Consider the following 26767-nt stretch of genomic DNA (forward strand, 5'->3'; position numbering starts at 1 on the left):
TATTGTTCTCTCTTATTCTATTCACAATAACAAATTTTAAAGGTTCAATTCTCTGTTCCTCTGCCATTCTCCTTTCTTTCATAGCATCCACTCTCACATGTGTGTTCTACAGCTCCAGTCCCCATTTCTCACTGGAATCCCAGTTCAAGGTGGCTGAGGGCTCAGTGTACATCTGCTATCCACCTTAAACATGTCATCTGCTCTATCAGGTCTTTTTTCAAACCTCTCTAGTTCAAAAGGCTGTTTTGTTTTTATTTATTCATTCTAAATTCAATCAGTCACCAAATCTCCCTTACATTCTCAATTCAGAACATCCTAAATTCATCTTTTCCTTTAGCACTGCCACTATTTTACTCCAAGCCACAACCTCCCACCCAGATTACCAGAAGAGCCCTTTGTTAGAGTACTTTTATTCAGTCCCTCTCATATACTAAGGAGAAGGCAATGGCACCCCACTCCAGTACTCTTGCCTGGAGAATCCAATGGGCGGAGGTGCCTGGTAGGCTGAAGCCCATGGGGTCGTGAAGAGTCAGACATGACTGAGCAACTTCACTTTCACGCACTGGAGAAGGAAATGGCAACCCACTCCAGTATTCTTGCCTGGAGAATCCCAGGGACGGGGGAGCCTGGTGGGCTGCCGTCTATGGGGTCGCACAGAGTCGGACACGACTGAAGCGACTTAGCAGCAGCAGCATATACTAAAGTAGTCTTCCTCAAATTGCTTTCTTCATGTTTCTCCTCAGTTCAAGAACCTAAAATGGGTTATCATTTCCTTTATCAAAAAACTGAGGAATTCTACATGAGAGCTTGATGGTAGCAGACAATAAACTACAGCTAAAAACATGCTATAAATTGCCATAGCTGTAAATCTCAGTCCCTTACAGCCTTCTGGGGGATGACTAACAATGTTTTCCTGGTCAAGAACTCTTTCTATTGTACCACTGAAGGAAATCAGTAAAGTTTAGTGAAAAGATGCTTCATCTTGGCTCTGTCATTTACTGAAGGTATCTGTGAGCAAATCATTTTATTTCTCTGAGCCTCAGTTTCATCTTTAATCAAGAATGTTGGATTAGATGACTTCTACAATTCTACTCAGCTCAAAGTCTATGGTACATCTGTTCTACCTTGTTGTTTCAGCCTTTCTCATGGTCTATCCTGAAACATTTGGCCTACTGTATCTCAGTTGGGTCACTCTCCCACTAATATAAGAACAAAAATCAAGGGCAGATAACCATTTAGAGAAAACTAGGTCCCCAAAGAGTCGTGAAAAACTGAAGCAATCTAACACGAGTCCATTAAAAAATAAATATTAAAAAATAAATAAATGTTTACTGGCAAGAGTAAAAAGCCAATCTACTTAGCATAAAGTCCATCAAAACATTTTGAAAATACAAGATACTACGTCTCAGATCTTGGCAAATTATCAAATATTTAAGGCAAAGAGAAAAAACCAAAGCCTAAGTGTAAGTTTCAAAAGACTTAACCTCTACAATGCAATAAAAAAACTAAGTAGTAGACTGAATAAGATAGCAGTGGAAATTAGTGGTCTCCAAGGCAATAATGAAAAAAAAATATATATATATATATACACACACACACAAATATACACTTTAAATGCTGTCTGAAAAAACCCTTAAATAATAAAAATATAGAATAAAGAAGCGTGATATGAGATTACCTGGATCTGTGCTCTATTTCCAGCTGTGATATTAGATATTGTCCAACACGCCTCCTTTTTGATAGACTCCTTTGGGCTACTCAGCAAATGCAACAAACTCTGCAGAGCTGAGCAATTCAAAATTACCTAAAGGAAAAGTTTGAAAAGTTTACTTATTGTACTGATCCAAACAGAAGTAAATCTCTAACTCACATACTTTATTTTAGGAAAATACAGGCAAAAAAAAAATAATCTCTCCTTGAAATTTTAGACTTAACTTTATATATGTAAAAAAGTATTCACTGCTAATAAGAATTCATTTCTAAGATTATCAAAGCAATTTCATTATATATACTCACAACTGCTAAACATAACATATAGCACACTGTGCCTTATTCACTTTACTATGCCTATAGCATATTAAAATATCTTTCCAGTAAGTGGCCAGAAATTAATAAGTGGTCTCAGAAATCAATATATACTTAGTTAAGAATACCAGGTGCTTTACAGGATACAAAGATTGAAAATACATGCCCCCAGCTATTAAACAGCTTACAAAGGTGAAGAAAGTAAGACAAATATAAGTGAACAAGGGAATCTACTCTACCGGAAACTAAAATCATAGTTATAATGATTAAAATGATATGTGACAGGCTCAAGAATCAATCATCAAAGAAAAGTGAAAGTTGCTCAGTCCTGTCCAACTCTTTGTGACCCCACGGACTATACAGTCCATGGCATTCTCTAGGCCAGAATACTGAAGTAGGTAGCCTTTCCCTTCTTCAGGGGATTTTCCCAACCCAGGGATCGAACCCACATCTCCTGCACTGTAGGTAGATTCTTTACCAGTTGAGCCACAAGGGAAGCCCCTAAAGAAGAGAACAGCATATCTAGTCTAGAAACAAATGCAAGTATTTATCAAGAATTAAGTATATATACTTTTTTCTTCAAGAAAGGATTAACTGACTAGTAGTCTTATTTAATAGATGGTTCTAGTGAAGAAAAACTAAAGAACCTCTTGATGAAGATCAAAGAGGAGAGTGAAAAAAACTGGCTTAAAACTCAACATGCAAAAACCTAAGATTATGACATCTGGTCCTATCACTTCATGGTAAATAGATGGGGAAAATGTGGAAATTGTCAGATTTCATTTTCTTGGGTTCCAAAATCAATGCGGACGGTGACTGCAGCCACAAAATTAAAAGACATTTGCTCCTTGGAAGAATAGCTATGACAAACCTAGACAGCGTATTTAAAACCAGAGATATCACTTTGCCGACAAAGGTCCATATAGTCAAAGCCATAGTTTTTCCAGTAGTCATGTATGGATGTGAGAGTTGGACCATAAAGAAGGCTAAGCGCCAAAGAACTGACACTTTGAAACTGGTGTTGGAGAAGACTTGAGACTCCCTTGGACTGCAAGAAGATGAAACCAGTCAATCCTAAAGGAAATCAGTCCTGAATATCCACTGGAAAGTCTGATGCTAAACGTGAAGCTCCAATACTTTGGCCACCTGATGCGAAGAGCTGACTCACTGGAAAAGACACTGATGCTGGGAAAGATTGAGGGCAAGAGGAGAAGAGGGTGAAAGAGGATGAGATGGGTGGACGGCATCACTGACTCAATGGACATGAGTTTGCGCAAACTCAGGGAGATAGTAAAGGACAGAGAAGACTGGTATGCTGCAATTCATGGGGTCACAAAAAGTTGGACATGATTTAAGTGACAGACTGAACAACAAGGACAACTAGAATAAGGGGTAACTAGTTGAAAAAAAATTTTAAATCAATCCTTAACCCCAAACAGTTACTAAAATAAATTTGCAACCTATTTAAAGAGTAAATATAAAAAAGAAACCATAAAGCAGAAGAAAATATTAATATAAATTAGGCAGTTAACAGCTGGTTTGGAGGACAGTGAAGGACTTTATAAGCATTAAAAACAGTAAAAGAAATTATAGGGGAAAAATTAAAATTTTACCAAATAGAAATTTTTGTATGTCAAGAAATTCATGAAAATTAAAATGCACAGCAATGTGAAAAAGCTTTTGCAACAGAAAAGGTTGCTGTCTTTAGTATGTAAACTGATAAGAGAAACTACAATTTTAATAGCAAATTACCTCACAAAGAAATGAAAATTAAAATGAAGCCAATTTTTGCCTATTAACTCAAAAAGTAACAAAACTTGTAGTTTAACAAGTACCGTCATTCCAAATAACAGTATAAAAAAGTCACAAAGCAATATGTTAAATGCTGATGTGGTGTGGAAAACAAGTATGTCAGAAGTTAAAGAATTACTTGAGAAAGAATAGTAAGAAAAAAAAAGACTTCATGGGAGGGGGTGGGGGGAAACACTTTGAAACACAGAATTTTATAAGCAAAGAAGAGGGAGGATACAACATATGGAAGGATTAGAAATGAAATCTGGTAGGCTACCACAAAGTACTGAATTGAAACTATTAAGGAAAGGTTCTGTACCCAAAAAATTAACAGGAGGCTAGAAAGAAAAATGAAACTAAAACACTGCAGTGCAAATTCCTAAGTCTTTCAAGGTTCTTTATCTCATAGCCATTAAAGCTCAATGTTTCTAGGAGGAAAATACTGTGAACAGTTATTTTAGAAAAGATTAAGCAGTTATTAGGAAGAATACCAGAGAAGGCAATGGCACCCCACTCCAGTGTTCTTGCCTGGAGAATCCCAGAGACGAGGGAACCTGGTGGGCTGCCGTCTATGGGGTTGCATAGAGTCGGACACGACTGAAGTGACTTAGCAGCAGCAGCAGCAGGAAGAATACACCGAGAGGGGTAAATGCCTGAGAGAGCAGGAGGATAAATACGGTAGGTATAGCAACAACCACTGTATGTGAGAAAACAGGGCCCAAACTAAGGTAATCAGGTGTGGACCTAGAAACGATGAAAGGACTTGCCTGGGGGTGCAGTGGGTAAGATTCTGCCTGCAATGATGCAGGGGATACGAGTCTGATTCCTGGTTGGGAAGATTCCATATGCCACAAAGGCTGTGCACAACTATTGAGCCCAGGCTCTAGAGCCTGCATGCTGCAATCACTGAAGCCTGCATGTTCTAGGGCCCACGAGCCGCAACCTACTGAGCCTGTATGTCACAACTACTGAAGCCTGCACACCTAGAGCCTGTGCTCCACAACAAGAGAAACCACTGCAATGAGAAGCCCTCACACCAAAATGAAGAGCAGCCCCTGTGTGCTCCAACTAGGGAAAGACCACACAAAGCAACAAAGACCCAGCACAGCCAAAATTCAATAAAAATGCAAGAACCCATAAGACCTGCTGACTTGCTATCAAATAAAAGTATGAGAGATGGAGACACCAAACATGACTGCAAAGTTTCAAGAGTGGGTGAATAAATCGTACCATTAATTGAAGTGGGAAAAATCAAAACTTGGAACTCACTTTGTGGGTGAGAAGATAAATGAGACAGGTACTGGAAACATGTTACTGGAACTTGAGAGAGATCAGAACTATATATAGATTCAGAACTTCATTTATGTGGTAAATATTTTTTGAGTCTCTATACATTGTGCCTGGGACAATTATAGAAGAACAAAAGTGAACAAGATTGACACAGTTCCACTTCTATAAGCTTACAATCTAGCAGACAGTTATACAGTGGTAAGTGCTATGACAGATGAAACAAAGGAGGGAGTACCTAATTTAAGAGTTAGCTTCTCAGAGAAAATTAATAGCAAGACTTGAAGAATGACAAGACATTAATGGCAGAGTGCGAGTTTGTGTGAGGGACTGGTCAGAGCAGGGATGGGGGATGGAGACATATATTCCATGCCAAGGGAAGCAAGCTCTGTGTTAAATCTCAGAATCCGGGTGTGTCACAGCTATTACACAGGAATAAACATGACATGGCAAAAGCATAGAGCATGGCATGGGAAGGGGTAGACAAACTTTCAATAGCAAATACACTGATATGGTTTTAAAATTCAGAAAATAAAAAGGACTATATAGTTTTAAGCTTCCTTTCCATTCCTATACCCCAGCTAACCACAGAGACAACCATGTTATTAGCTTCCTGTGTGTGCTTCCTGAGAAATTTTATGCAATTACAAACACACATGTATTGTTTTTTTCTCCTCTCCACCACTCTTACACAAATAGTAATGTATGCTACACACTATTCTGTGTCTCGTTTTCCTTTTTGAACAACAGAACCTGAAAAACATTCTGTGTATTAAAACATGCTTAATAGGTTCTTCATTCTGTTGCATAGCATTTCATTATACAGGTGCCAGACTTTAAAGGATATTAGAACACTATCCAAGAACAATCGGGGGCTATAAAAAGATTTTAAGAGAATGAGACGATCAAATTTGCATGTTACAAGCATCCTTCTGGCGACATGGGAATAGTACAGTAAGAAATGTGTGAACTAAGCACTGCAAGGAGTAAGTAGAGATGACCATCATTAGGGACTGATAAGAAAGATAGAAGAAAGGCAGTAACCAAACTAATGTCCGGGTTTTTGGCTTGGGTGACCGCTGGGGTCATTCACCAAGACAGGAACGTAAATAAGCAGAGGGCCAGATATACCAGGAAAAACAACAGTTCCTCTGTGGACAGAATCATTTTAAGGTAAATATTAAGAGCTGGAAGACAACTGAGAACAAAGTCTCCTTAATTTTATAGATTAGAAAAGTAAAGACATTAAATGTCTTGCTGAAAGTCAGAGCTGGTTAAGAAAGAGCTAAAGCTGAAACCTAATCCCCTACAGAGGATAATCCCATAAAGAGAAAAGAACAGGTAAAGGAGCTTGCTAAAGAAAAACCAATGGTCAATGAGGCAGGAGACCCAAAATACTTCAACATCACAGAAGCCTAGGAAGATAATTTTAAAGATGATGCCAATGCATCTGAGGGATCAAGAATAAAAATAGCTAGAAGAATCCACCATGAGTGACATATCTTGATATAAAAGTTGAGTGGATTAGAGGATCACATTATGAACTGGGAGGGAAGATCCTCCTCACTTAGGAAACTTACCATGTACAGAAAGGAGGAAGCTACCAGGGAAGAGGAGATGAAGCTGAAAGAAAGGATGCTACTGGAAACTTCTGATGCTCACAGGAATCCCTTCAAGTAGAAGTAGTGAGAAATAAACCTAACCAAAAGGATAAGTTGCACTATTGTGTGTGTGGCCAGTCCCTCAGTTGTATCTGATTCTTTGTGACCCCAAGGAGCCCACCAGGCTCCTCAGGAACCCAAGACTGCTACAAGCAGTAGATCAAGACAGAGATACAAGTAGTGAAGGTATTGAAAGTAGCTGCCAAAGCTAACATTTAACAAACATTAATGAAACAAAGTATCAATTCTCCCCAATAATAGGGAGTTAAAAATACTGTAACAGAAACATACTCATGGAGAGGGGTGGGGGGGTGGTCAATGTGCTATTTTGGAAGGAAAAAAAAGTTACCATTTATTCATACCTGTGTCTGAACATCATCTCCTGTGACAATGTTTCCAACAGCCCGCAAGGCAGGAGAAACCACTTTATAATCATTATGCCTGCAACCATAAAAAGAAAAGATGTCTTATATCCAACAGTAACATCTGCAAATTCCTTTCCTTAGAGCTAAAACCAGAAAGGTACAAGGAACCCTATCAGGATGAGGAAATGTTTTTGGTGTATCCAAGAAGGACTGTCTTTCCCTTATTTAATATTTTTGGATAAAAGCTACACATCTTTTCTAAAAACCTTTCCCAAGTATTTCATCACCTAGAGTCCAACTTTTCCCTCTCATTCTTTAAAACAGGTTTCATTTCCTCTTGGTTTCCATGGTTGCTGAGATAACAGCAACAGTAACATTTATATACCACTTTTTAAAGTTTTACAAATTATTTCATTTTCACAGAAATAAAAACATGTCAACAGTTGAACTACCTTGAAAATGAGTCAGGCTCCATACTTCAAATACTAAACTCTTTTTACTAAACTTCTGCTAACTTGGTGGTCTGAAAACCCCCTCCAAAATCTTTTACATATCTGAGGACAGATATTAAGTTTTGACTTCAGGCTAAATAAGTTAATATCCTTTAACTTTCCTTAAATATCTTTTCTCTCCTGTTTAATGAGATTGATCACTCTTCTCAAAACTATGCCAGTTTCTTCACATTTAAGATATGATGACCAACAAGAAATGGTAAAAATATATAGTAAAAGTGATTAAAGAGTACAAAAGATTACTTCCCAGATTCTGAATGCTGTACTTGTGACTCCTCCAGCATTACACTGCTTTTAATACACAAAAGCATTATGCTACTGATCTGTACCCAGTCTGTAGCCAGCTATCATCCCAGAGTTTTATACTCTATATATTATATTATCTAATCCATTCGATGTGTCATCTTTGGGACAATGTTTCCTTCCATCTATTTTGTACTTACTCCAATAAATTTCACATGGCTTGTAATTATACTATTTCCCCATTATGTTATCACTCTAATTTTTCCTTCAATAGTTATTTTCTAAAAATTTGATTAATACAGTCTCAAATTAGTTATGCCATCAGTATATCTTCTACTTCATAAATGAAAGGGATCCAAAGAGATATAGCAAAATAAAAGTCAAAGTCTGACATTAGTCTAGGTTAAGCTTTAAAGAGCTTAGACTAAGTGAGCCTAGACTACATGAGACAAAAGATGTTTGCCATCCAGTGGTTTGTCTCAGAATACTAAGTATGAGCTAGAATTAAATAGATCAGAGTTTTCCAAATGTTTTTGCTGAAGGGCTGCTTACAGAGGACAAGTGAGAGGCTCTTTATAACCCTCAAAACAAAAAAACAAACATTTAATGTGAATATAACAAAGTAACAAAGGACAGTAGCACAAAGCACAACAAATCAGTATAATACATTAATATTTGAGTATCAGCAACTAGAATACTAGTAGGAGAGACAAAAGAACACACTTTCTTAAAGATATCTTACATCAACAGCTCCACAAGTCTCCTACATACTCCTGCATCAATGACTGCTTGAATTTTATCATTGGGTCCATCTGATAGATATGAGAGGGCCCAGCAGGCATCAGCCAGTACATCAGTGTCACTGACAAATAGCAACCAAGAAAGCACATTCAGACAAGGGGAAACCTGTAAAGGAAAGGTGACACGATTATGAAATTCAATAAAATAAAAGCAAGTGAGGAGTGGGGATCCAGAAAGCAACCAGGCACACACCTGGTGACTTCTGGAGTGATTAATCCTTCTAGAGATGGCGTAATAAGTGGCCAAATGACATTTCCACCTTGCAGTTTACTTTGATGAAATAGTCAATGCCCAAGGAAAACAATTTCAAAGAGCAAAGTTTAATATATACCAATTCTAAGGGTGGGATTCCTTATCAAAATACTCTCTGTGGATCACAGATAAAGTAATTTCCCTAAGTGCTAAAGCTAGGAAATTCTACATTTTAGATACTTTGTTATGAAAAAAAATGCCACATTTAAGGTTAGTTCAGAGCTTTCTACAGGCAGTGAAGATTTATTCCAAATTCAAACAAAAACAAAGACCTAGTTTTCTAGAAACAAAATTCTAACATTTTAGTTTATCAAAAATTATTCTTTCTATTCACATTAACATTGGTTGCTACACTCTTTTAACTGTACTTTTTCTGCCAATTTCCCACAAGCATAATCCTTACCTTTGCAAATTCTGGAGGTGGACTTTTCCCTCTACAGAGATTAGACAAAGCCCATACTGCATTCCGGGTCATAGTCAGGCGGTTCTGCTTTGAAAATAACCTATAAGCATAATGATGCAATTGGTAAATGATATAATGGGCATCAATTCTCTGATAGCATATGATAAATATTTAACCACTTAATGCTATTGATAGACAGATGTCTTCAAACAGCTCTTCTCCAGAACAATAAAGTTTAATTCTAACACAAAGAATTCAGAATATTGGCACTTCTTTTTACACACCTGAATAAGAGAGAGTGCCCAAGGAAATGAGCTGAACAAGTTAGTGAGAAAATATTTGTAATGAAAAGCAACACTAGGAAATCCAAAATGATTTCCAAAGATGCACTCGTTTCTGAGGAACTTCCCATATTTTTATTACCCACAAAAAAGAAAGAAACTTACTGCAGAAGAGGGGGAAGAATATTGCAGTCTAAGACATAGTCCCTGCACATGGTACTATCTCCAGCAATGTTGCCAAGAGCCCAGACGGCCTGTGAAAGAATTATTCATTAATGACAGGCTGCAGAGTTTAATCTTTTCATAGTTCTTTCAAAAAAGATGCAAACATACTACAAAAACTCTTTACAAAATAATACAGTAGCTAATCAACATATTGTACATGGACATTAACTATTAACACCTCTAAGATCACTCATCAGGGAGTCAAATGAAACTGTTATGGGACTGGTAGAAGATCAGTAATATTAAAAGTATACATGTGAATATACTCATGGTAGTGAAGTCATTAAAAAGAGGTACCAGTTCTTATATATATTCTTTACGTTAGGGGGTCTTATTGTTAAGTAACACTCCATGCAGCCCTTGGAACATGGCAGAGATCCAAATGGTTTACTCAGCTGATTTAAAATGTATTTTAACCTTGCTTACAAAAGAAAACAGTGAGCCAAGAAATTAAGAGCAATAAAAATGCAGAAAACTTGACTCAATTTTGGGAGGTTGATATACTAGCAATCTTGACTATAATCTTTCATGGGTAAATACATATGTTAGAACTTACAAATTATACACTTTAACCATATGCAGTTTACCGTAGGTTGATTATACCTTAATAAAATTGTAGAATAAAATCATACTCATTTAGTAACAATTTGTATTTATGAGTTTGACAAAGTTTGCAGTAATTAAAAATGCATTTTTTCTAAGTGATTTTCTGCCAAAAGTAACAAAGACTTGCTACTTCAATCAACACCAAAGAGTATTACAAAAAAAAAATGTAAGACCTTACATGGTCTTAAATGTATAAGACTTCAAGAATTTCAGGGTTGGAATAGAAAAACGGTTATGTTTCTAGGAGATGTTCTGCCTATATTCACTATGAAACGTCCTATTTGGGTTACGTTTAGATTTCTGGAACACTCCATGTGAGAACCATGGACTGTCGTATCCAAGTGGTAACACTAAGACTCTTGAATATAAGACTCAGGGAAAAACTGTATTCTTTAACCTGCTTCTCTTTACTTGTTTCATCTTTTACCTGTTCCTGGACATCTTCAAACTCTGAGCTGAGCAACTCTATGAAGATAGGCACAGCTCCTGCCTGAATCACAATCCGGGTCTGAAGAGAATTTCCTGAAGCAATATTTGTCAGTACCCAAGCTGATTCAAACTATAAAGATAAAAATAATTTCATTATCTTAGTAGAATTTAATAGGTTTACTTACAACAATAAGGTTTTCTTAAAAAAAAAAAGAATGTTTTCTATGCATGAAAAAAGAATCTGAGATCATTATTTGAATATAATCTATCAGGTAAATACTATATTAATTTAATAGAAGAATTCCCAAAGAAATAACCTTCATCAGGAACTCTGGGTGTCTAAAATTTCAGATCAAGATAGAGCTGACATGAGACCATAAGAAGAATGAGGGAGTGTTTGGTACCGTACTGTATTTTTCAAAAGGGTTAAGAAAGAATATATGCATTAATTTACTTATTGCACAGGATATCTCTTAAAGGAATCATAATAAACTGTAAATATTTGCTACTTACATAGAGAGGTCTAGGTGAATCAGAAACAAGTACAGGAAGGATAAACACTTATTAGAGTAAAACCTTTATGTAACCTTTAGCCTTATACCATGTTTATTATCTAATAAAAAATTAAATAATTTCTATAAAATAGGAAAAGTGAAATGGGGAAACAATATTAGTGTAAAATGTATAAAATATAGGCAGAGTGAAAAAGGCAGAAGACAATTTAAATGATTAAGCAGACCAAAAGGAGTTAACAGGCATACAACTAACAGAAATGGCAGCTTTAGACCATAAGAGATTCCAATAAATGAGCAGCCTTCAAACCAAGGCACAGAGGTAAGACTTTTTTAAAAACAGCATTCCTAAAGGTTAATAAACTGGTAAACAAAAGGTATGAAGGAAATTATGGCCAACAAAAAATACAGCACATTATTAATTGTACACATCTCTATGGTACCTTGACTCTTAAGCTCAATAAGATGAAATCCAAGAATGAACTCCTAAAATCCAAGAATGAACTCTCAAAATCCTATTTAGAGTTCTTAATTAAATTTCAGCTTTACTTCCTTCTCCTGTTCTGTCTCCTATTTAATATTCTTTAATGAAGCATACATGTGGGGGCAAAAAAATTTAGAGATATGCCACTTGAATGAGAATCTCAATTTAAAAATCATCAAAAAATGGAGCTGTGATTCTCAAGCTTTTGGGTCTACCGAAAGGTAGCTGTCATATAGAAAAATAAATCAATCACTTGGGGTATGGGAAAATGAAAGAAACAGGAAAGCAATTTGATTAGCACAGTCCAAAGATACATGAATGAATGTCAGTAAATTCATAGCAGAAGACACTTAAAGAAGGGGATATTAAAAAAAAAACCTATAAATGTGAAATAAAGTGGTCTGATAGCCAGTTAGGACACTGATATTACAGCAGCAGGGAGGCCAGACTAGGAGCACCACAGTTAAAGGGACTTTTTTTTGCATGATAACTCCTTACTATAATCTCACTCGCTAGTAAAGTAATGCTCAAAATTCTCCAAGCCAGGCTTCAGCAATACGTAAACCATGAACTTCCAGATGTTCAAGCTGGTTTTAGAAAAGGCAGAGGAACCAGAGATCAAATTGCTAACATCTGCTGCATCATGGAAAAAGCAAGAAAGTTCCAGAAAAACATCTCTTTCTGCTTTATTGACTATGCCAAAGCCTTTGACTGTGTGCATCACAACAAATTGTGGAAAATTCTGAAAGAGATGGAAATACCAGACCACCTGACCTGCCTCTTGAGAAACCTGTATGCAGGTCAGGAAGCAACAGTTAGAACTGGACATGGAACAACAGACTGGTTCCAAACAGGAAAGGGAGTACATCAAGGCGTATATTGTCACCCTGCTTATTTAACTTCTATGCAGAGTACATCATGAGAAACGCTGGGCTGGAGGAAGCACAAGCTGGAATCAAGATTGCCCGGAGAAATATCAATAACCTCAGATATGCAGATGACACCACCCTTATGGCAGAAAGTGAAGAAGTACTAAAGAGCCTCTTGATGAAAGTGAAAGAGGAGAGTGAAACAGTTGGCTTAAAGCTCAACATTCAGAAAACTAAGATCATGGCATCTGGTCCCATCACTTCATGGCAAATAGATGGGGAAACAGTGGAAACAGTGGCTGACTTTATTTTTGGGGGGCTTCAAAATCACTGCAGATGGTGATTGTAGCCATGAAATTAAAAGACGCTTACTCCTTGGAAGGACAGTTATGACAGCCTAGACAGCATATTAAAAAACAGAGATATTACTTTGCCAACAAAGGTCCGTCTAGTCAAGGCTATGGTTTTTCCAGTGGTCATGTATGGATGTGAGAGTTGGACTATAAAGAAAACTGAGAGTGAAGAATTGATGCTTTTGAACTGTGGTGTTGGAGAAGACTCTTGAGAGTCCCTTGGACTGCAAGGAGATCCAACCAGTCCATCCTAAAGGAGATCAGTCCTGGGTGTTCACTGGTAGCACTGATGTTGAAGCTGAAACTCCAAAACTTTGGCCACCTGATGCAAAGAGCTGACTCATTTGAAAAGACCTTGATGCTGGGAAAGATTGAGGGCAGGAGGAGAAGGGGAAGACAGAGGATGAGATGGTTGGATGGCATCACTGACTCAATGGACCTGTGTTTGGGTGGACTCCGGGAGTTGGTGGTGGACAGGGAGGCCTGGCGTGCTGCAGTTCATGGGGTCGCAAAGAGTCGGACACAACTGAGCGACTGAACTGAACTGATAAGTTCAGGAGACTTTGAAACACTGAATATAACAAAATAAAAACTCATTTTAAATCACCTCTGTAATTAAATTACTACCCAAACCAATGTTCTAGCCCTTTTCAATCTGAGTTGAAACCTGACATTTATACAGGCCTTTATATTTTAAAAGGATTATTCACATACTCTTAGCTGTTCCTTACAACAACCCAGCCAGAGACGCCTTGGTTTTCTAGTTTATTAATGAGGAAACTATCAGCAAAATATCCAATGATCACTAATGATTTGAGTAATGTAAGTCGAAACTAACAAGATAGATAGATAGTAGGCTTATGGACCAAATCAGTTTCCTCTCTGAAACAAACCTGTAATAATGACAAGAGCCTTTCAATTGCTTGTGGTTTTGGTATCCAGGGCAAGTAATTTCGATTAATGACATGCCAGATTATTTAGGAAAAGCTGAAAGGAACACAGTTCACCTACAAAGTAGTTTCTTTTGCTTACTAGGAAAATTAACTAGTTTAAGAGAGACATTTGAAGTGAGTACAAAAGCAAACTCTCCTACAAGAAGGAAGCCTCCAAGTTCAACAGAGTCATCAGCATCTGAGAACAAGTCAAAAAAATGAAAACTCTGAGGAAAAGCAACCTGTAAAAAATGAATAAAATCAGCACAGACAGCAATCTATATCAAAGAGAGAAAAGGTTTGCAATGAGATTTTGATGCAAAAGAAATGGTAACAACAACCTGAGTAAATAAACAATATATTAAAGAGTTATCAGGGCTTCCCTGGAGGCTCAGTGGTAAAGAATCTGCCTGCAATGCAGGAGATGAGGGTTCAATCTCTGGCTTGAGAAAATCCCCTGAAGAAGGGTACAGCAACCCACTCCAGTATTCTTACTGGAAAATTTCGTGGACAGAGGAGCCTGGCGGGCTACAGTCCATAGGGTCACAAAGAGTCAGACGTGACTGAAGCAACTGAACACAACACACACAGAGTTATCAATGAGAAGAAATCAGAATACTAATTGCTCCCAAAATTCAAACTGCTGTTTGATGAGGTTCAGCACCAAAGGTCTCCCAGAGAAAGAATTCTAGATGCCAATGAAGTGAATAAAATGGAGAAAAAAAAAATAAGAGTGATAATGATTAGTAAAATGGAGAATAAGCAAATAATAGCCAGAACATGAATGGAAGAAAATTGGAAATTAGGACTTTTCAACAAAAGAATGTACCAGAGTTGTGTTTATTACTAAGAAGTACATAATGATTATAACCTGAATCCAAAGAAGAGTCAAAGACTCTCTTGGTGAGAATGGAAATCAGAAAGTAATTTTGCCATTACTGGAGACAAAAGGAGATGAATAACTATAACCAGAGAGCCATTGAAAACCAAATCATATTCATGGATTAATGAGGCGTTAAAATATACACACACACACACACACACACACACACACAAATGGTGAAGATTACTGTGATGTTTACCTTGTAAAAACTTATCAAGCTCTGTACAATTTTCTACACCAGTGTGTATGTGTGACATCTATGTATGTATGTAAGAGACAGAAACAGAGAGAGAAAGGGAGGGACAGGCTGAGAATTCCCCATGAGTTAAACTCCTATTAAAGTGCTGCAAGAAGCAACTTTCTTCTTGTGTTTACATGTATTTAATATGTAAGTATGTTTTTAAAAAACTGGGTGAACTTTGAACTATGTTTCTCTTTCACTGGGTATTACAGTCATTACTTTTTGAGTGTGGTGAATGTTTCAGCCTCAGGTCCCAGACTAGATTCTAACACGAGAGTTGATAACAAAAACAACTGCATAAAGTTATACAGAAGTGGCCAGAAAAGGTAATCTAAGTAACCATGCAACTCAAGAAAAACTCAGCAACATGATGAAATGAAAAAAATCCAAGAAATGGTACCATCAGAAGTAATACCCAAAATAACTATAATCTTTACTCCTCTTTGTTGTTCTAAACTACTATATTCTTAGTGTTCTAAGAATGGCATCATGCGAGGAAACAACCTGTCATTCAGCTGTGACTGCTTACAAATTTTAATTCCACTTATTTTTCACTGTCCAGAAATTTCTAAATAAGCCTACAACTGAAATCTGAAGGGCACACTGAAGATTTGTTATGTTCTCTCTTTCTCTTCTCAATCTCTACCTTTTGGTGCCCAGTTCCTTAAATAAGGAAAATGAGAATCCAAAACTGAAGTACTTCTGACCTCCTATCAAGTTTCCCACTCCAGGTTGAAGTACGCCTGGCTCCCTTTCTCCATTTGGATCAGGACTCTGTTGCTGGCCACTTTGCCGGTTCCACTCTGGTTCCTAGCAAATGCCAGGCTCACCTGGAGAGCAAGTGAAAAGAGAGGCTCACATCAGAAAAATAAACCCAGATATCAAACTCTGGAGAGAACAGTGCCTGAGTCATCTGAGCAACCTTTCAAGATAGGTAGAGGGCTCAATGAAGATGGGAAAAACATAGGAGGATGAAGGCTTACTGCAGTTTATCACATTAAGCTTGTAGTGTTAACAAGAAAGGTAGAAATGGGAAAACTAATTTAACTCAAATTTACAACTTTAAGAGGAATATCTGTTTAATGACTGGAACTAAGAGGCAATTTACTTATATTCTAGCTATTTTTGTAAGTTTCTATAAGAAGGTTTGGGAATACATCTCAGCACTGCAAAGGATAGTACAAAAATGTTGGACCTGGACTCAAAAATGCAAACAAAGTGGGTCCAGGGAATACACCATGAGGCAGACCAATCTCATGTCAAGGGCTCAAGTATTCTGAGACCCACATGTTACCAAGCTTGAGAACGCTGTTAGTTAAATGGCATAGTCTGCTTCCAAAGTCCTAGATTCCATCCATGATCATCTCATTTGAGGGCAAGTGAGTATTTAGGTAGCACTGCCAAAAGCAGGCATTTTTATCACCTTGGTTTGCAACACCCCATTGGTTTGGGGATGAGGAAAGCCAGAAAGACAGTAAAGAGACCCTTCACTAAGATTCACAATTCTTTGTATATGGAATGAAGGGATTACATTTGTCCAAGGATTTATTAGTGAGTTAAGCTATCATGACTATGTATTATTACTCTCTTTCTGGAAGAGAAATGGCAAACATCTCATTCCAAAAGACACACTATTCAAATTTCCAATATGCAGTAGGAGTATCAGTGACAACTCACATCCTAGTGCTCTCCAAGGAGACAGAGCAAGGAGTACTCTCCAAGTTTCCCAGAGTATGCCTAATTATTTGACCATGAAGCCTCTTGGAATATATTTATTCCTCCTGCTTTTGGGGTAGTCAAGATTACCCATTAGTCACACTGGAGAAAGAATACTATGTTAAATGTACACAGAAGAAAATCTGAGGATGATGACAGGTTTGTTTTCTCTCTCAGTCTTTGGACTGCTAAGGTGAAAATCATGAGGTGGTCACTTCCAGAGGAATCATTTCTTCATCTTTCAGCTTAATAAATAGTCTGTACAAGGGAGGAATCTGAGAATTTTGATACAAGCAAATTAAAGATTTCTGAAGGCTTTTATCTTCAGATATGTTAAGATACAAACTCCAGGATTACAAAATCAAAATGATGTAGAATTTACAAGTGTTAGCTAGGAGATGGAATTGTCTGAGAGAATATACTGCGCTCTTTAGAGAGGACTGGAGAGGGTAGGAATGGGGAAAGATCCAATTCTCTGACATTTTTCATCTTAGGACTAGATGTACCACCTTCCTTTAATGAATCCATTAAGGAACTGGACCTCTTCAACCATCTACTAAAAACCAAGTCCAAGAGTAAATTTAGGATCTCAAAATTACTCTTGCTGTCAGGGACAGGAAAGAAACATATTTTCACATAAACAAAATGGTAATTTTCCCTACCTCCCTCTTCCTATAAAGCTTTTCAAATGATAAACTGCAGTAAGGCTCTTCATTTGGTCCCTGTGGTTCTCTTGACAGGTTGCTTAGGGGCTCAGGCTCTGATCTCTGCAGTGTTGGTTGTCTGGATTTCCTTTTTTTTCCTGAGAAAAGTCCTCTTTCTTTGCTCTCTAGGTGAACCTGATTATTTTCCATGTGTATGGTGATCCTGGCCTTACATGGGGATCAGAATTACAATCCAGGAGGCAGCTAGCAAAACAGAATCTTAATTCAAATGAACTTGGGAATCAGTAAGTGTCAAACTGGAGAAGAAAACTGATGGGACACTGAAGTACTCTACCTTTTCTGGATTTCTTGTTTTTCCTCTGGAAGGAACTCATCACCGCAACAAAGAGTAAAAGAAAGACAAAGATGGGATGGGAAGAAAGGAGAGAAAATATCAAGACAAAGCATCAAGCTTATGAATTATCAATAGTGCTCTGGACAGTAAGGAACCTGGGGAGAGGAGCTATTACTTATTAAAAAATACCCCAGTCCTTACTGCAGCCTTAGAGTAAGGCAAAGGTAATTATACAAGAGGGTGAAAGTTATCTTTATGATTAACTTGTTATTAGCAAGTATCTACTTGGAAAAATAAGCCATTTTGTAATCTGCATGGGACCTAACTGATCTTTAGAGTTGCAGAATCTTTCTAAAAGGTTTGAATCCCTCAGAAAAGATCCTATAAGTGAGAATTTAGGAATCACATAAATTTGTTAAAGAATAACACAGAAATTGATTCAGCTAATTACTACAAGGAAGTCTAGCTACTGAAAGATTACCAGTTTACTTAAGATCTGACTATTCAGAAACAATATAGTATTTTTAAATTTATAGCTAACTTCCAAGATGCAAGTCAGTTCATGGTTCTTTTACTGTAAAAATTATCTAACACCAAAGTTATAGAATTTTCTCTTGGAATTCCTATACAACAGTACTGACAGAGTAAATTAACACAGGAGAAGGCACCCAGATTCCCAAAAAGGCTACGTTCTTGTCAACTCTTTTGGGGTGAGCGGGGGAGAAGATTAATTAGAACCAGGTTTGGGAATCAGTGAGTCTCTGATCTAGCCCATGTTACAAAGCCCCAAAAAAGCCAACAAGTATAATCTAAAAATCCTTCAAAACCAAATTTTACAGAGTCCGCATTAGGTCCTTAATAGGTCGTCCTCTACTGCAAACAATTCCCTACCAGCTAAGTATGATCCATAGTCATCATAAAATATAATCTTTTACATGAGTAAAAATGACAAGAATTTTAAACAGTAAAACCAAGGACCTGGATGTTTACAAGGAATGAAAGCAGCTTGCAATGGGTTGTCAAGAACATCACTATCAAAAAATTAATCCTTCAACTAGATTAAAATAAGTAACAAATCTGTATACAAAACATAACTTTGCAATGGAAATTAAAATATAAGGCAAGAAATGAAAATGGTCCGCACCTGCAGTGTACAATTCTCTTTTCGTTTGAGGAACTCCACAAACCTGGCCACTACTCCTGGTGTGCTGATGACTTCATCAATAGGAGGATTAGGTTCTGTCTCCCCATAAAATAAAAGAAGAAAAACAATCCTTTGATTTCAAGTCAAGGACTTTATAAAGCTCAAACTTACTTCATAATAGCCCTCCCTCAATTTAAGCATCTCTTTCATGTTGGAAATCTAAAAAAGAAAAAGAAAATGTAAAATTGAGTTCGGTCACTCTGAAACTAGGGTTGCTTAAAAGATTTCAAAATAAGGGACACCTTAACATGAAATGATGGGCAGAATTCCTAAAAATTACTGCCTCTATTATTTTAGAAAACTTACAAAGTAGGGGGAAAACATTAAAAGACAACCACTGTTAAGTCTTTTTTTTTTTTTTTTTTTTTAATATAAATTGTCTTAAGAAACTGGATTAGGAGATTCTGATTTTACAGGATCTAATTTTACAGCTATAGTGATAAGTAGGTGCCAGCAAAAATAAGAATGACTTGCCAAATTAATCTCATTTTCATTTATGACACAGAGTATCTTATAAATAAAGTCAGTCAACAGAAATGTATTGGGTAAATAGATAAGAAATGTCCTAAACAATTAGCATTGTAATTTCAGCAACAGATCTGACGAAGTTTTTGATGACATTCATGTGGCTCTGTAAGAAGCTGGATAACAGCACTACTAGGGACTCTCAGCCAAGTCAATGGACTCACTGGAAAGAGATGACTAATGGTTCAATGTTAATTTGGTGCAAGCTCTAATGACATATCCTCTGCCTGGTTCAACATTTTTATCAACCATTCATATAAACACAACAAATAAATTTGATGATTACAATAAAAATGAAGTCATTAATATGCTAGATTACAGAAACAACATATAGAAACAACATATAGAAAGAACAATAAGCCAACAATAAGCTGGCAATAAAACAACAGGGGTAAAGTAACATTGATATTTTAACGCAATTTAAAAAATTCACATGGCTACATAGACAAAACCTAAAAACAGTTCATAAAGGAAAGTACTAGGGAGTATGCTGCTGCTGCTAAGCCACTTCAGTCGTGTCCGATTCTGTGCGACCCCATAGATGGCAGCCCACGAGGCTCCCCTGTCCCTGGGATTCTCCAGGCAAGAACACTGGAGTGGGCTGCCATTTCCTTCTCCAATGCATGAAACTGAAAAGTGAAAGTGAAGTCGCTCAGTCGTGTCTGACTCTTAGCGACCCCATGGGCTGCAGCCCACCAGGCTCCTCCATCCATGGAATTTTCCAGGCAAGGGTACTGGAGTGCGGTGCCATTGCCTTCTCCACTAGGGAGTATAGACTGTTGAAAAGACAATGAAACATTACTATGCCATGGCCACCAAAATAAATGATGCTAGCCTGAAGTACATTATTGGCATATATAGTTTCAAGACAAGGAAGACAATCTCCCACACACTTTAGAGTAATAAGAATGTAATAAGTATCATATTCTAATTATCACATTTTAAGAATGGCTGGCAAACCAGAATACAGGCAGGGAAGGAGCAATGTGGCAAAAAGCCTTAGAAAACCACACTGTCTGAGAAAATCATTTCAGCATGCTGAAAAGAGGTAAGACATTTTTAGAAGGGGGTGGGGGGGAGGGAGGTATTTTTACAGGTTGCTGTGCACAAAACAATTATCTTTTTCCATGGTGCTACGTTTTCATTCTGGTTATCTTCAAGAGATATATTAATTTATCACTAATGATTCCAAATAACCATAACCTACTATTGGGGGGCAGGAAGGAAGGCCAACTATTTTAAGTATTTACTATCAATATTTCCATATGGCTTAGAGTTCCAGAGTTCTTACGTGCTCAGAAGACAAGAAGTATCACATCTCATCCTACTCTAATTATACCCAAAAAAAAAAAAAAAAAGGCAGTTATCCTCTCCACTAATAAATCCATACTTAAATCAGCAATAAACTGCTAACATTAAAATCAATAATCACTACTCTTCCAAGTGATACTTTAAGTTTTTCTTAAAAGAGAGTGGAGTTTCTCATTTTAAATTAACATGAAATGTTGCTACTCTTATCACTTTAAGACCTTTTATAAAATGCCTCAGATAGGAAAATAATGCTACCTTCTGGTACTGGTAAGATCACACAAATAAAAAAAGAAATTAAAAAACTAGCCATGTCTATAAGCATCCTTTTATTCTGTTGATAGACATACTCCAAAGCAAGCTATCTATGTGTAAAAAATAGATTATGGGAAAGTAATATTCTGTACATAAATGAAAAATACTTAACATATTCAGAACTCACCTTTTGAAAGCAGTTTTCTGAATTTCTGTGTTGCTGAAAGCTGTTGCTCTGGGCTATTGGAAAATATCATTTCAATCATGTCAGAAGTAATAACACCACCCTGGAATCACAAATAAAAAGCATATATAATAAAATTTTAACTTAAATTCAAAGGAAAACAAAGATAAGTGGCCAAGTTACTGAGTTACAGAAAGGTAGCATAATCTTTGCATGTATAAATGCATGAGATGATTAATAATACAATGAAGCCAAAAATCTTTGTCTATCATTAAAAAACTCACAACTGTTGAGAAAGTAACCTTAATAGTAAACACTAAGATAAGGCATTTATTCTTCTTCCTCTCCTGCTCAACACATGGCTGGCTGTTCCTTGCATTCAGATTAAATGTTAAGTTCTAAAACAAGGCTTTTCCTGGCCTCCAAATCTAAAGCAGCTCCTCTCTCTCTACCACATCATTCCACTTTAATCCTATACCCAGCCCTTTTCACTATCATTCTTCTTAGTTACCTGTTTATTGTTTAGGTCCCCCAGTATTCTATAAGCTTCACGAAAGCCAAACACCCTATCTTACTACTTTATCCCTGATGGCTGGCATACTGTAGATGCTCAACAAATATTTACTGAATGAATACACAGTAGTCTTGTATAAATCACAGATTCTAGCCACTACCAAATTCAACAGCTGACTCTTAAAGTTTCTATTGTCTTGCTTTATAAAAACCTTTCACTTTCCCACTAGTCTCTTGCTGTTTTAGTGCTTTCCCAAAACCCATCCTCAGCATTAGTAAACTTATTTCTCAGGATCACTTGTCACAATGAAATAAAGTTCTTATCATTTCATGAAAGGTAATAATAAGATAAATAGAGGAAAACTGCACTAAGTTGTAAATGCTAGATGGTTGGTAAGCAATATCTAACACTTAAGAATAGCGAATAAAGGATAAAAATGGTGGAGACCTAATAGATGTTGAAGAGATCAAGAAAAGATGGAAAGAATACACTGAAGAACTGTATAAAAAAGATCTTAATGAAACAGATTACTACAATGGTGTGATTAGTTACCCAGAGCCAGACATTCTGAAATGCAAAGTCAAGTGGGCCTTAAGAAGCACTGCTGTTAATAAAGTTAGTGGATGCAATGAAATTCCAGCAGAACTATTCAAATCCCTAAAGGAGGATGCCATCAAGGTTTTGCATTCATTATGTCAGCAAATCTGGAAGACCCAGCAGCGGCCACAGGACTGGAAAAGGTCAATCCTCAGTCCAATTTCCAGGAAGGGTAGTACCAAAGAATGTGCTAACAATCAGATGAGTGCTAACCATTGCACTCATCTCCCATGCCAGTAAGGTCATGCTTAAAATCTTACCTGCTAGGCATCAGCATTATGTAAACCAAGAACTTCCAGATGTCCAAGCTGGATTCAGAAAAGGAAGAGGAACTAGAGATCAAATTGCCAACATTTGCTGGATTATAGAGAAAGTAAGGGAATTTCAGAAAAACATCTATCTATGTTTCATCGACTACGCTAAATCCTTGGACTATGTAGATCATGACCAACTGTGGAAAGCTCTTGAGAGAGATGGGAATACCAGACCATATTACTTGTCTCCTAAAAAACCTGTATACGGTTCAAGAAGCAATAGTTAGAACCCTATATGGAAAAACTGATTAGTTCAAGATTGAGAAAGGAGTACAATAGGACTGTCTGCTGTCACCCTATTTGTTTAACCTATACGCTTAGGAGAAATGCCAGGCTGGATGAGTTACAAGTTGGAATCAAGATAGGTGGGAGAAACATCAACAACCTCAGATATGCGGATGACACCACTCTAATGGCAGAAAGTGAAGAGGAACTAAAGAGCCTCTTTTTGAGGGTGAAGGAGGAGAGTCAAAGAGTCGGCTTAAGACCAAAAATTTAAAAAACTAGTATCATGGCATCCGGCCCATTACTGCACGGTAAAGAAGGGGAAAAGGTGGAAATAGTGACTGATTTCCTCTTCTTAGGCTCCAAAATCACTGCAGGTGGTGACTGCAGCCATATCAGAAAATGATTGCTTCTTGGCAGGAAGTGATGACAAGCCTAGACAGTGTGTTGAAAAGCAGAGACATTACTCTGCTGACAAAGATCCGTATAGTCAAGGCTATGGTCTTCCCAGTGGTCATGTATGACTGTGAGAGCTCGACCATAAAGAAGGCAGAATACCAAAGAATCGATGCCATCGAACTGTGGTGCTGGGGAAGTCTTCTGAAAGTCCCTTGGACAGCAAGAAGATCAAAGCAGTCAATCTTAAGGGAGATCAATCCTGAATATTCACTGGAAGGACTGATGCTAAAGCTGAAGCTCCAGTATTTTGGTCATCTGATGCGAACATACGACTAATTGGAAAAGTCCCTGATGCTGCAAAAGATTGAAGGCAGAAGAAGAGAGCATCAGAGGATGAGATGGCTGGTCAGCATCACTGATGCAATGAACATGAACTTAGGCAAACTCCGGGCGATGGAGAGGGACAGGGAGGCCTGGCATGCTGCAGTCCATGGGAGTCCAAGAATAACCCATGGGAGAATGAAGCATTCTGCTCTTAAGAGTCAGAAAAGTAACTTTTCAAAGTAACTTTGAAACTTATAAGTCTGATTCCTGAATAAACAAAAGTGCCTACATGATCCTGTTAAGACTATGCTTTCACAAATATCTTTGTTTTCTTCCCTCTCTTATCCCTTTATCATGTAAGATATATTGACTTTACATTCACAGTATTTAAATACAGTTAACTTTACATCATAGCAAGTTAAAGGATATCAAAGAGTGAAATAACCATCACTCAAGGACTTTTCCCCTTCTGAGGAAAAGATTAGTAGATCTTTAGCTGCATGAAGGACAGCTATATTATGTTATGAGGATGTATGATCTTGTCATCGTCTTTATCTGAGACTCAGTTTAAAGACCTGCATATGGATGGCACAATGACAAGAAGTAGATTGGGATAGTTAATTTTATGTGTTAACTTGGTTAGGTTGTGGTACCCAGCCATTTGGACAAACACCAGTCTAAATGTTGCCGTTGTCTAAATGTTGTCTAAAGGTTATTTTTTAGATGTGATTAACATTTTAATCAATACACATTATCCTCCAAAATGTGCATGGGCCTTATTCAATTAGTTGAAGGGCAAAGATTGAGATTTCTTAAAAGAAGGAAATCAGTCTCAAACTTTTACCTGAATTTCCAGCCTACTAGCTTACCCTACAAATTTCAGACTTACCAGCTCCAACAATTGCATGAGCCAATTACTGAAAACTCAAATAATCAATGGATCAACCAATCTCTCTCTTCCTCTCTCCCAATCCCCAAATGTGTTCTATTAACTCTGTAGAACCCTAATACAGTTCACAAAATATGTCATAATCATTTAACATCTACTTGGAAAAAAAAAAAAAGACAGCTCAACTTCCTGAAGAGTCTGTAAGAATTCACCACAAAATGATAGTGTTGGCAACACGTTTACACAGATTTCAAAGCAATTTAAACTGCTCTAATCCCAAAAGAAAGCTGGTCCATAAAAACTGAAAGAGAAAAAAAAAACTGTAAAATACTGTGCATAATATACTATTATTTGTCAAAAAGAAAGGGATTTTTCTCAAAAGGAATAAGTTGAGAATTTAGTAACAGTGGCTGTCAGCGGGGAAAGAAATTGGGTAAGGTAGAAGAGAAAAAGATTTTTCTTTTTTTGAAAATCATGTATATATATATATGATTTGTTAAAACATTATATACAATTGATCAAAATAAACTGAAAACCTAGACTAGTGTTATATCCATATAAGTAAAGCATAATTTACAGATAAGTTTATGTAACCCTCAATAAAGTTACAAAATGGGTTATAGTAGAAAATTTCAACAGTTGTGATGTAGAATCAATGTTTTAAAACATATGAATATGCCCAATTTTGTACTCTGAATGAGTAACAAATTGGGAATTCCTTTAAAGCATGCCTCGTTATCAACTTTTTTCTTTAACTTTTTTTTTTAATTCATTTATTTTAATTGGAGGCTAATTACTTTACAATATTGTGGTAGTTTCTACCAAACATTCACAGGAATCAGCCATGGGTGTACATGTGTTCCCCATCCTGAACCCCCTCCCACCTCCCGCCCCATCCCATCCCTCAGGATCATCCCAGTGCACCAGCACCCTGTCTCATGCATCAAACCTGGACTGCTGATGTACTTCACATATGATAATATACGTGTTTCAATGCTATTCTCTCAAATCATCCCACCCTCGCCTTCTCCCACAGAGTCTAAAAGTCTGTTCTTTACATCTGTGAGTCCTGCTGTCTCACATATAGGTTCATCGTTACCATCTTTCTAAATTCCATATATGTGTGTTAATATACTGTATTGGTGCTTTTCTTTCTGACTTACTTCGCTCTGTATAATAGGCTCCAGTTTCATCCACCTCATTAGAACTGATTCAAATGCAAAAAATATGGAACGCTTCACGAATCTGCATGTCCTTCTTGCACAGGGGCCATGCTAATCTTCTCTGTCTCGTTCCAATTTTAGTGTATGTGCTGCCGAAGCAAACACATCTTTAACTTTTTATTTCGTACTGTGGTATGGCTGATTAACAAACAATATTGTGATGGTTTCAGGTGAATAGCAAAGCCCTTGTTATCAACTTCTAAGGAATAATTTTATAACTATCTTTTAAAGTTTCAACAGCTGAATTAACTCATAATTTAGTTATTCTGTTCAACTGCATGCTATTCAAAATATAATAAACACTTAATGAACCGTGAGTTTACAGATACAGTTTCCTTTTAAAAATGAAACACCAAGTACTTTTTGTAGCCATCTAACCTATTTTTTTTATTCTTTTCTTGGCTGTACCTCATGGCTTCCAGGATCTCAGTTTCCCAACCATGGACTGAATGTAGGCCACAGCCATGAAAGCCCAGAATCCTAATCACTAGGCCACCAGGAAACTCCCCTACCTTTTTTTTTAAACTCTAAAAAAGATCTAAACCTCGTATCTTCATCAGAAAAAAGTAAAAAGCATTTATTTCATTATCCTACTTACTGGTGCCATCTCCATGTTATTAATCTGAGCCTCATGAAAGCCTCCATCTGACATAACTTCTTCTTCTGTTTCTTCTTCTGCTGTAGCAACATTTCTTCTCTTGAATAACTGAAAAATAAAAGATTGTTACTAAACTAAAATAACACAAGGTAGTTCAACATTCAAACACTAGGCACCCCACTTTTAAAAGGCAATAAAGACGGAGCTTTTTGAAAATCATTTTTAAAATTCTAATGTTTGTGCCTCCTTCAACCTTTCTGATGAGGAACTATTTCAGAATTCTCCAGTCTTATAATCTAATGCAATTAACAACTACAAGATATTGAAAGGTTGTTGTT

The 26767-nt window shown here is 37.0% G+C and overlaps 1 protein-coding gene and 1 non-coding gene across 2 annotated transcripts in view; both read right to left on the reverse strand.

Moving 5' to 3' along the window:
• Positions 1 to 26767, reverse strand: part of KPNA1 (karyopherin subunit alpha 1) — a 70958-nt gene that overhangs the window by 10384 nt on the left and 33807 nt on the right. The window contains exons 3-11 of the mRNA XM_019955797.2: positions 26430 to 26537; positions 21350 to 21449; positions 19015 to 19109; positions 10880 to 11011; positions 9787 to 9875; positions 9341 to 9440; positions 8627 to 8790; positions 7127 to 7205; positions 1679 to 1804 (exon numbers count right to left, since the gene is read on the reverse strand). Coding sequence (XP_019811356.1) covers positions 1679 to 1804; positions 7127 to 7205; positions 8627 to 8790; positions 9341 to 9440; positions 9787 to 9875; positions 10880 to 11011; positions 19015 to 19109; positions 21350 to 21449; positions 26430 to 26537 — 993 coding nt within the window. The remainder of the gene's footprint in view (positions 1 to 1678; positions 1805 to 7126; positions 7206 to 8626; positions 8791 to 9340; positions 9441 to 9786; positions 9876 to 10879; positions 11012 to 19014; positions 19110 to 21349; positions 21450 to 26429; positions 26538 to 26767) is intronic.
• Positions 25830 to 25936, reverse strand: LOC139185254 (U6 spliceosomal RNA). The gene has a single exon (XR_011568852.1). It is a non-coding gene; the product is annotated as a U6 spliceosomal RNA (small nuclear RNA).

This window comes from Bos indicus, chromosome 1 (assembly GCF_029378745.1).
Source record: "Bos indicus isolate NIAB-ARS_2022 breed Sahiwal x Tharparkar chromosome 1, NIAB-ARS_B.indTharparkar_mat_pri_1.0, whole genome shotgun sequence".
Lineage (NCBI taxonomy): Eukaryota > Metazoa > Chordata > Mammalia > Artiodactyla > Bovidae > Bos > Bos indicus.